Raw genomic sequence first — 12,457 nt, forward strand, 5'->3', positions numbered from 1 at the left:
CATTCTTTCCTTGACTCAGATCTGATTACTTCCCATTCCCAAGGCAAAAATATGACCTCTGTGGGTTTAGTGCTCTCCATGAATAAACAGATACCAGTTGCTCCTCACCCTGATGGCCCAGGGTTGGTTCCTGCAGTGCTCCTTTATTTTCAAATGTATATTCTCTTCCAAAGATTAATTTTTTATTACTGTATGGTTTAAGGTGTCATTTTGTATTTTCCAAAGGTAATATTCATGTTAAGTTTTCTTTATATCTCTTAGCAAGATAATAGTTAATGGTTTATACTCTCCAATGACTTCTTTTAAGTACTAGTTGGTGCTTATAAAGCTCCTCTTATAGTGTTTTTTTTTTTTTTGTAGATGCATTTGAAAATTTTCATTCAAAATTGAAATACACATTAAAATTTTTTATTTTTTTATACAGTACATTCACTGGTAATGTAAGTTACTTGTAATAAAATATTGTTTGGCACAAATGGAATGCATTTCAGGTAAACTAATCTTAGTGCTTAAAGACTTTCTAAGAACGAGACAGATTGTTAAATAGGAGTTAATAAATGTTAGGGATTTTTCAGGGATTTTTCACATATAGTTTGATTTTGGATGCACTAAAGCTATGCCTCAATTAGTGTGAATAATGAATGTTGTGGAGTGGTCGCATTATTCAAATTATATACAGTAAGACCTCGACTTACGAACGCACTGAGAATCTTGTGTATTGTGTATAGTATCATTATTATATTATTGTGCGTATATTATATTGTTATACGCAATGAAGAAGGTCCTCAACATGTTTGTAAGTTGAAGACTTTTTGTATTATGAATATTGTGGGCAGTATTATACACAATATTATACACAATATTATGCACAGTATTATACACAGTACAGAAGGTCCTCAGCTTGTTTGTAAGTCGAGGACTTATTGTATAATTTTTGTGCATGATTTGAAAAGATAGGGGAAAATAGCATTAATTAATTTTGCAAATAAATTGAAATTCGTATACTATTCAATCTCACACTGATTGAGACCTGGCTGTATCTCGATCACATTTACGATAGATCGCACTGTGTGGAGGAGCTTTATAGGAGAGCTTACTGTCCTATCCAAAGACTTCTTTTATGTACCACCATACAGTTGAACCTCAGTTTTCGTCTTTAATTCGTTCCAGAGAGTCTGATGGAAAATGAATTCGACAAAAACTGGAACAATATTTCCCATAAGAAATAATGTAAATCCAATTAATCCGTTCCAGACACCCAAAAATATTAACAAAAAAAATACATTTTATAGAGAATAACTATAGTTTTACATACAGAAAAAAATGAGAAATAAATATAAAGCACTAACGAAATGGATAAATGAACATTTATATCACTAACCTTTATTGAAGACTCTTGTTGGCGTATGGAAGACGGCGAGGAGGGGAGAGGGATAAGAGGTTATCTCTACCACCATCATTACCACCTTCTACAACCATCACTACCACCCTCTACCATTGTCACTACCACCCTCTACCACCATCACTACCACCCTCTACCACCATTACTACCACCCTCTACAACCCTCTGCCACCATTGAATTCTCTCGTGTTTCTCGCCTTCTTTATCAAAGGGCTGGCACTCGAAACTTTCTTTGGCCCCATGGTGGTTTATTTAGCACTCACACTCGATAAACAGGTACAAAAAAACAATGGATTATTGTGAAATGTTTCGTATGAATGCGCAGGGTAATGTTCACTCGACGAGAAACAAAGCCAGACTGACTCAGAATGCATGTGTGGGATGCCTTGTGTGGGTATGGGCAAATGGACACCTTCGGTACGGTGGACAAAAACCCGAGTTGATTAACGAAAACTGGGACAGTTTTTTGATGAAAAAAAAGCCGTCGAAAACCTAATTCAACGAAAACCGAGGTTCCTCTGTATTCCAAAGATATCAATTTTCTGGTCATTTTATTTTAGAGTTGATAGGATTTTCCAATGGTTATGGAATATTTTTTCTACCTAGAGTCAAGCTTGTGGAAACATAGTTTTGTATGTGATGTCTGTGAACATCTTTTCTAATGCTAGGATGGTGATGGTTTTTGGATACCTTAAGATAAAAGTGCGTGAAGACGAGACACAAGTTGTAGCGCAAAAAAGATAAATAGGTTTATTTTATTAAAATACAGTGAGGTTACACTGAATTGTTGTTACAATTTGTATGGTTACCAGTTGGTCAGTGTCAAGGTAACATTGTACAATAAATCATCCATATAATGGACTAATAAGAGAGAGCAGGTGGCTAGTAATAACAGCCATGGTGGATAGGGGTTGTTTTACCGTGATAGTAACAGCAACCATCTGTTGTGAATACAGTGGACTTTGACAGATGTTTCCAAATTGACTGACCCAGTGGATTTTGCTCTTTATTTCCAAAGTCCATTATGTGGAAGGTTTACTGTGTTGCATATTCTAAGGCATGCATCCAACAAACTACGAATGTAGTCCATGTAGCAGAACAAACCTTGTTGTTAGAGAATGTTTGACTGTAAATAGAACAGCAGCTATGTCAGTGAAGTACAGTATGCAGTCTGTAGGATTGTATTAACCCTTAAACTGTCCAAACAAATTTACATTCACATGTGTAGTGCTCCAAAAGTAGATTACATTTTTTTACACATTTTCAAATATAACAAAAAAAAAAGTAGATCAAAGTTTTTTTTACACGTTTTCAAATGTAAAAAAAAGAAAGGAAGATCTACGTTTTTTTACATACTTCCAAATGTTGAAAAAACGTAGATCTACGTTTAGACAGTTTAAGGGTTAAGATGCTTTATCAACCAGAGACTTTATCGATTGATAAAGACCCCGGTGGACAGAACGTTATCTCAGTAAAATGCCATAAACCGCATATTTTGTCTGAGTGACTTATTTGTTGGTATGTGATTCCACTGATATATTGGGCAGAAGAATTGGTAAAGCCCTACTTAGGGTCAAGATATTGTATAATAAAAATAAGACTCGCCGTATTACAAGGGTTTTGTGTGTGTTTCACTATGTAGAGCTGTACTTGATAAAATTCTGTAGAGTGAAATGTGATGTGATAAATCTCTACACAGAGTGAAACAAGACTATAAAGCTTTACACAGAGTGAATCATGGCATGATAAAGTTCTATACAGAGTGAAACATGATTTGTAAAGCTCCAAACAGAGGGAAACATGGTTTGGTACAGTTCTATACAGTGAAACATGATTTGATAAAGTTTTGCATAGTGAAACATGATTTGATAAAGTTCTACATAGTGAAACATGGTTGATAAAGTTCTACACAGAGTGAAACACTGTCCCCAAGGAAAGCTTGTACTGCAGCCTGTGTCTTCAACTTTAGTATGTGGGTTCAGATGTCACCAGCATGTTATTGTTTATATACTTTGTAAATACTCTAATAAAGTTTCCACTTTAATTTATAATAACAGAGTTTTATAACTTTAATTTCCTTTATGGTACGAGTTTATAGTGGGGCGTACTCTTGTTGTTTACAGTGTAAGTGTGTGTGGTTTTTAGTGGCGTACTCATGTTGTTTACAGTGTAAGTGTGTGTGGTTTTTAGTGGCGTACTCTTGTTGTTTACAGTGTAAGTGTGTGTGGTTTTTAGTGGCGTACTCTTGTTGTTTACAGTGTAAGTGTGTATGGTTTTTAGTGGCGTACTCTTGCCGTTTACAGTGTAAGTGTGTGTGGTTTTTAGGGGTTGGTGTTAAATAATGAGGGGTGCCCTGTATCACATGCAGCATTATTGACCTTACCTTTTTTTACAAAATTTTTACACGATTCAGTATTGGGTCATATACAGGAGCTTACTTTACTATCTAGTATCGAAACATTTCTCTAGGCTTAGGTTGAGGTCTATGAACACCATAGTCTTCAGCCTCCAGGATGCTGGGTAAATTTTCTAGACTTGTTTTGGGGATAAAATAGCATCTTTGATGATACCATAAAATATGGTACCTTTGATGAGTTTTGAGGGTTTTTCTACTCGCAGAGCCTGGCCCAAGGCCAGGCTCATTTAGTCGCAAAATCATAGTAACACTATTTCAAACAAAACACAGAACTGGTGGGGCTCAAACACCAGCCTGTGAGTTTTAGGACTTGCCTGTCATGGGTTTGAACCCCATCTGTTATATCATTTGTGTACATTGTTCACCTCAGTCTATTTAGAAACACCATGCACTTACAAGGCCCAAAACATGTGGAGCACTATATGGGAAGTGGTAAATGATTTAAATTTTGTATATGTACATTACTGTACATTACTGGTAGAATAAAAAAAAAATTAAAAGATACAATACTGTAACTGGAAAAATACACAAATAACCTGCACATAGGAGACTGAAACTGTGACTACGTTTTGGTCCTACTTGGTGACTAGGCCAAGTCAGGCCTTAAGTTTCTTTCACCAATGTGTGGGTTATTTGTGTACAGGAGGGCCCTGCTTATACAGGAGGTTAGGTTCTGAGCTACTGTAGGGCCCCACTTATACAGCAAGTTAGGTTCTGAGCTACTGTAGGGCCCCACTTATACAGCAAGTTAGGTTCTGAGCTACTGTAGGGCCCCACTTATACAGCAAGTTAGGTTCTGAGCTACTGTAGGGCCCCACTTATACAGCAAGTTAGGTTCTGAGCTACTGTAGGGCCCCACTTATACAGCAAGTTAGGTTCTGAGCTACTGTAGGGCCCCACTTATACAGCAAGTTAGGTTCTGAGCTACTGTAGGGCCCCACTTATACAGCAAGTTAGGTTCTGAGCTACTGTAGGGCCCCACTTATACAGCAAGTTAGGTTCTGAGCTACTGTAGGGCCCCACTTATACAGCAAGTTAGGTTCTGAGCTACTGTAGGGCCCCACTTATACAGCAAGTTAGGTTCTGAGCTACTGTAGGGCCCCACTTATACAGCAAGTTAGGCTCTGGACTACTACTGTAAAAAAGATCACTGTAAAGTGAAACACAGCCTTTTTTTCACTTTCAGATGCACATAAAAACCTTATGACATGTTTATACAGTGGATACACAAATAACCCGCACATAAAAGAGAGAAGCTTACGACTTTGTCAATGGTCCAAGTCGGACCGAAACGTCGTCGTAAGCTTCTCTCTTTTATGTGCAGGTTATTTGTGTATCGTTCCAGTCACGGTATTGTGCCTTTTTGTTATTTATACAGTGGAACCTCTACTTAAGAGTTTAATCCGTTCCGTCACCTTGCTTGCATCTCAATTTTCTCATTTGTTGAGTCAGTTTTCCTCATTTAAATTAACTGAAATGGAATTAATCCGTTCCAGTAGAATTCCAGGCACGACAAAATACAGTGGACCCCCCGGTTAACGATATTTTTTCATTCCAGAAGTATGTTCAGGTGCCAGTACTGACCGAATTTGTTCCCATAAGGAATATTGTGAAGTAGATTAGTCCATTTCAGACCCCCAAACATACACGTACAAACGCACTTACATAAATACACTTACATAATTGGTTGCATTGGGAGGTGATCGTTAAGCGGGGGTCCACTGTACTTTAATATTTCCCTAATGTCAACTCTGTGGCTTATTTATCTATTAAAATTCATCTAATATGACATAATAAACAATATAAATAACATAGAAACCTGAAGTACAGTGGACCCCCGACATTCGATATTAATCCGTTTCTGAGAGCCATCGAATGTCAAAAATATCCAAAGTCGAATTAATTTTCCCCATAAGAAATAATGGAAATCAAATTAATCCGTGCAAGACACCCAAAAGTATGAAAAAAAAAATTTACCACATGAAATATTAAGTTTAATGCAATAGAATAATTACAATAACAATAGATTAATAACAATAGAATAATTGACACTTACCTTTAATGAAGATCTGGTGATGATTGATGGGATGGGAGGAGGGGAGAGTGTGGATGGTGTTAGTGTTTAGAAGGGGAATCCCCTTCCATTAGGACTTGAACTGGCAACCTCACCATGCCTTACCACACTGTGTATGCCACTACGATTCTTAAATCTTTCAAACCAACCTTTGCTGGCCTTAAATTCACTCACATCACCACTAGTTGCAGGCAATTTCTTTACCAAATCATCATGCACTCCGACACACGCACTCCACTTTTGTACTTCGCAATTATCTCTTTCTTCATTTCAGTAGTCATTAGCACCTTTTTTCACAAAGGGTTGGCACTAGAAGCTTTCTTGGGGCCCATGGTTACTTATTTTGCGCGCACACTGGCTGGCTTGTAAACACTGGCACACACGGTGCAGTTCAGGCCACGCATGGACACGTCTCGTACGAATCGTATCAAATATCGGGTTTTCCATCAAATGTCAAGGTGAAATTTTTGCATTAAAATGCATCATATGTCGGATTTATCGAATGTCGATGCCATCGAATGTCAGGGATCCACTGTATTATTGTTATAGTACATTATTATTATTATACATTTATTAATACAGTGGACCCTCGACCAGCGATATTAATCCGTTCCTGAGAGCTCATCGTTAGTCAGAATTATCGTTAGTCAAGTTAATTTTCCCCATAAGAAATAATGGAAATCAAATTAATCCGTGCAAGACACCCAAAAGTATTGAAAAAAAAATTTTTACCACATGAAATATTTATTTTAATACACACAAACTGTAGATTACATGCACAGTTACATGACACTTACCTTTATTGAAGATCTGATGATGATTGATGGGATGGGAGGAGGGGAGAGGTGTTAGTGTTTAGAAGGGGAATCCCCTTCCATTAGCACTTGAGGCAGCAAGTCTTTTTCTGGGGTTACTTCCCTTGTTCTTTTAATGCCACTAGGACCAGCTTCAGAGTCACTGGACTTCTGTCGCACAACATATCTGTCCATAGAGGCCTGTACCTCTCGTTCCTTTATGACTTTCCTAAAGTGGTTCACAACAGTGTCAGTGTAATAGTCACCAGCACGGCTTGCAGTAGCTGTGTCAGGGTGATTTTCATCAAAAAAGGTTTGCACTTCAAGCCACTTTGCACACATTTCCTTTATCTTAGAAGTAGGCAACTTCTTCAATTTCTCTATCCCCTCCTCCGAAGCAGTGTCCTCAGGTGTGCCCTCTTGCTGTTGAAGATGATCTAGCAGCTCATCAGTGGTTAGTTCTTCACTGTCCTCCACCACCAACTCTTCCACATCCTCCCCACTAACCTCCAACCCCAAGGACTTCCCCAATGCCACAATGGATTCCTCAACTGGCATAGGATTCTCAGGGTTAGCCTGAAACCCTTCAAAATCCCTTTTGTCTACACATTCTGGCCAAAGTTTTTTCCAAGCAGAGTTCAAGGTCCTCTTAGTCACTTCCTCCCAAGCCTTACCTATAATGTTTACACAATTGAGGATGGTAAAATGATCTTTCCAAAACTGTCTTAGAGTCAGTTGAGTTTCTGAGGTCACTACAAAGCACCTTTCAAACATAGCTTTTGTGTACAGTTTCTTGAAGTTGGAAATAACCTGCTGGTCCATGGGCTGCAGGAGAGGAGTGGTATTAGGAGGCAAAAACTTCACCTTAATGAAGCTCATGTCCCCATAAAGTCGCTCTGCCAAGTCTGAAGGATGACCAGGAGCATTGTCTAATACCAGGAGGCACTTAAGGTCTAATTTCTTTTCAATTAGGTAATTTTTCACATTGGGGGCAAATGCATGATGTAACCAGTCATAGAAAAAGTCCCTAGTGACCCATGCCTTACTGTTTGCCCTCCACAGCACACACAAATTAGCCTTGAGGACATTGTTTTTCCTGAACACTCTGGGAGTTTCAGAGTGATACACCAATAAAGGCTTCACTTTGCAATCACCACTAGCATTGGCACACATCAACAGAGTAAGCCTGTCTTTCATAGGCTTATGTCCTGGGAGTGCCTTTTCCTCCTGAGTAATGTACGTCCTGCTTGGCATTTTCTTCCAAAACAGGCCTGTTTCGTCACAATTAAACACTTGTTCAGGTTTCAGTTCTTCACTGTCTATGTACTCCTTGAAGTCCTGCACATATTTTTCAGCCGATTTGTGGTCCGAACTGGCAGCCTCACCATGCCTTATCACACTACGAATGCCACTATGCTTCTTAAATCTCTCAAACCAACCTTTGCTGGCCTTAAATTCACTCACATCACTAGTTGCTGGCATTTTTCTAATTAAATCGTCATGCAACTTCCTAGCCTTTTCACATATGATCGCTTGAGAGATGCTGTCTCCTGCTATCTCTTTCTCGTTTATCCACACCAATAAAAGTCTCTCAACATCTTCTATCACTTGCGATCTCAGTTTCGAAAACATAGTTGTACCTTTGGCAAGAACAGCTTCCTTGATTGCCGTTTTCTTGCCCATAATAGTAGCGATGGTTGATTGGGGTTTATTATACAACCTGACCAGCTCAGAGATACGCACTCCACTTTCATATTTATCAATGATCTCTTTCTTCATCTCCATAGTAATTCTCACCCTTTTTGCTGTAAGGTTGGCACTAGAAGCTTTCTTGGGGCCCATGGTGACTTATTTTGCAGGTGCAATCACTAAAAAGGCTGTGATAATATGAAATGTTCCAGTTGTATGTTTGGAAGCGACCGCGGTGGCTGGCTGGCTTGTAAACACTGGCACCAAAGGGACAAGTGAGGCGCGCTCAGGCCAAAGTGGCCGCGTATGGTATGGAACGAATAGCGCTGGTCGGGTTTTTAAGCGCTAGTCGAGGCAAAATTTTTGCGTTAAAATGTATCGCTAGTCAGATTTATCGTTAATCGATGCCATCGTTGGTCGAGGGTCCACTGTATACATATTATATTATTATTATTATTTATTAATATGTACATATTCTTATAATAATTTATACATGTATTGTTGTATTGCATATACGTATTATATAATTATTATATACATATTATTATTATTTGTTAGTATACGCACATATTCGTATAATAATACTCTTGCTTACCATTTGGAATTTTATTTACACAAAAAATAGAAGATTTACTGTTATGCAGACGACTGCATTGTTGTAATAATTGTATAAATAATGTCAACACGTTCATGACTGTGTATTGGAATGGCCAGTCGGACAGGTATTGGACGGTGATGTCATTTGTTTCCTCTTGAACATCACCATAGAATTGAACATTTCTTCTACTTTGAGCTTAATTTCCAGGTACTTTTCATCATGAAACCAATCAAAATCATATCTATTTCTGTAATATATCTTCCATTCTATCAAATAAGACCCAAAAAATGAGAATACAGCCATAAAAACCACACAAAAATATGCCACTATGGGGCAGCTAATGGCTGAGAAGTGAACTCCGTTATTTATGGTGTACGTTGTTTTTGGTGTACGTTAAGAAGCATCTTTCTGTCATACATTACCCAAGTTTCAATAAGATAGTCCAACAAACAACTGAGATCTAATTCCCTAGCTCAAGAGCAAGAGCCCCTCACATCTTGAAATTTCACTCGCATCTGGAAGCAAAAAGTCGACTGAGCAACTGCTCGTATCTTGAAAAAACTTGCACATTGGGGCACTCGTAAGTAGAGGTTCCACTGTACTATCATATATAAAGTGAGCAGTATAGCTAGGCCTTAAAAATGCATATACAGTACATACATTACAAACCTTAAAATATTTTTGTCCTTAACTTAGAGTGTGAATCAATGAAGCATGGGCATAATTGAAAACCACTGTATTAGCAAAACTCTGTAAAGTGGGACACATCTGTGTTTATATTTCATATTGATTGAAGTAACTGTAAGTTACTGTAAGACTGCCCAAAGTGCTTTACATAACCTGGGGCTTTCTGTAAATTAAGTCAGTAATATCACACACTCTGTACTGGTTGTATACTGCTGTATAATTGGGGCCCTACAGTAGCTCAGAACGTAGCCTGCTGTATAAGCAGGGCCCTACAGTAGCTTGGAAGCTAGTCTACTGTATAAGCAGGACCCTCCTGTATCTACAATTAAATACCATTTTTATGAAGGACTTTTCACACACTAGTCAGTTTTTGATGCACTTTTCCAACTGCATTTACAAAAAAAAAAAAATCAGTGTATAGAGAAGCTTCATGGATAAGCTGTCTGTACTATATAAGCTTTGATTCTGCCATCCATGTGGTATGACCTGCATGCAGAGCCAAGTGGAACACTAAACCACTTTTCAATCTATATCTGCATTTACAATCCGAGCTCTTTAAATTTATCCTCAAAAAATGTGTGTGTGTGTGTGTGTGTGTGTGTGTGTGTTTAGGAGTGAAGAACCAGACATGTATATAAATATGTATGTGAAGAAGAAGCAGATATGAGTGTAGGGGAGGTGTGACAGTGGGTAGAATAAAAGGTTGTAAAGCTGCCGAGATTGAGATTGGATCAAGACAGAGATGCTAGAGGCATGTGGGTATTTAGTTTTGAATGAACCTTTTTTTTTTTATATAAATGTATGAGAGAGGGGGAGGTACCTAGGGATTGGCAGAAAGCATGCATAGTTCCTTTGGTATAAAGGCAAAGGGAACAAAAGAAAGTGTATTAATTATAGGTAAATAAGCCTGTTGAGTCTACCTGGTAACATGTATGGTAGAGTTACTATTGAAAGAATTAAGGGTAAGACCAAGTCCTATGTTAAAGCAGACTTAATTCCTGATATACCTTCCTTTCTATCTATTAATTACAAGAAACTGCCTATTTAATTATCACACCTACCCCTGTATAGCTCCTAGAAGCCGGTAATCCATCATCACACAAAAATCAAAGTTTTAGGCTGTATTGGCTAATAAAATATGTATTATGAAGAATGATTGGTCATGGGGTAGGCTGACCCATGGTCATGGGGTAGGCTGACCCAATAATTGAAGTAAGTGTAATAAAAGCCTTTAAAACAGACCGAGGGGTGAACTGGACCCTCTTTCTGGAACATCTAAATTTGAATATTTCCAGTGCCTTGAGGTTTCTCTCAGACCACTTCCAATCTAAAATCAACCAAAATCACTAGTATGTTTTCTGATTTATCAGTTGGTACTAAGACACAGTCAATAAAGCCATGAAAACCATCCAGGAAAGAGCCTCAAATTTGTTGCTTTAACACAAGGTCAGACGTTAGCTGTTCCCATCATGCACTATGTACGGCAGGATTTTTTTTTTTTAAGCTGCATGCCCTATCCTCACCAACTCTCACATGTCAAGGGCAATATTTACCACTTGCAGCGTGATTAAGACGTGGAGCTACACAAGAAACACCGACCCCCAAAGTGTAGATCTATACAAGTGACACTGACCCCCCCAAGTATAGATATATGCAAGTGACAGTGAAAGTATTAATAAGAAAATATACAGTCGACTCGAGGGACAAAAGCAGTTACAAGATTCTGCCACAATGATCACAAAGTTTTGATAATATATCAAAGATTCTAAGTTCTACTTTTTTTTACATTAGGAGGATGTATGTTAGTGCAGATGTCTGTTACATTGATATTATTATTTTAAGATTGCCTCTGTATCCCTTCAAGGGGATACATAGTAAAGGGACTATGATCCAAGGAATTGTAGCTAATTTTCCTTTCCTCGGATCAAACATGCTTGCCTCCCATTTCCCAAGTGCTGCATAGCCCTGATGAGGTTAGTGTTTCCCATAAATATAGTAATAATAATAATAATAATAATAATAATAATAATAACTATAATAATACTTTAACTGTGTACATGTATATTGTATTGTACATTATAAGGACACAGAGACTGGAAGACTGGGTGTAATAGATGTATTTTCTTGGTTTCTTTACAGATGGGGCGGAGGGTCTTTTCGGTAAGTGATTTTCCTCATCCTAGCCATTCAATTAGGGCACTAAGCACTCATGTTAGTCAATACCTCTCATTGTTGTGTCAGCTAAGCAAGTCATCTTCGATGCCACCTTTGTAACTGTACACTCATACCTGGACTTCATATTTTGCCAGCTTAAGTAATCTTGTATCACTAGACTCGTATTGAAGCAGTACTGAAAAATGATGAGTGTGTCGGCTTGTAGATGTGCATGAACTAGCTCTTTTGTCTTACAGTGGATAAATATATGAAGGGAAAAACTTCCCTGTTGCGCCTAGCACACACTGTTTTCTGATAACCTTAGATATGCTGTTGTTTTAGTAATAGATTACAAATGCACTATAGTCCAATTACATATAAATAAAATCAGTAAAGAACTTTTCTCAAAAATCAGACTATAAGTTTTTCATGGATATTATATTTCATTTTTCATAATATAAGTTAAAAGCATTTTCATTTTGTTGAGATTTGCAACACCTTATTTGATCTATATTGGATATATGAGCTAATTTATATACATGTATATATATATATATATATATATATATATATATATATATATATATATATATATATATATATATATATATACACACACACACATGTGTATATATAAAAAAGA

General features: G+C 37.6%; 1 protein-coding gene across 3 annotated transcripts in view; it reads left to right on the forward strand.

Annotated features, from left to right (window-relative positions):
* The window catches only part of LOC128700853 (protein bric-a-brac 2), a 408,639-nt gene that overhangs the window by 288,450 nt on the left and 107,732 nt on the right, over positions 1–12,457 (forward strand). For 2 of the 3 annotated variants that reach the window (XM_070104750.1, XM_070104749.1), the window contains exon 8: positions 11,800–11,820. The exons of the other annotated variant lie outside the window; for it this stretch is intronic. In XM_070104750.1, the coding sequence (XP_069960851.1) occupies positions 11,800–11,820 (21 nt within the window). The remainder of the gene's footprint in view (positions 1–11,799; positions 11,821–12,457) is intronic. 3 annotated transcript variants of the gene reach the window in all.

The sequence above is a fragment of the Cherax quadricarinatus genome, chromosome 94, assembly GCF_038502225.1.
Source record: "Cherax quadricarinatus isolate ZL_2023a chromosome 94, ASM3850222v1, whole genome shotgun sequence".
NCBI lineage: Eukaryota > Metazoa > Arthropoda > Malacostraca > Decapoda > Parastacidae > Cherax > Cherax quadricarinatus.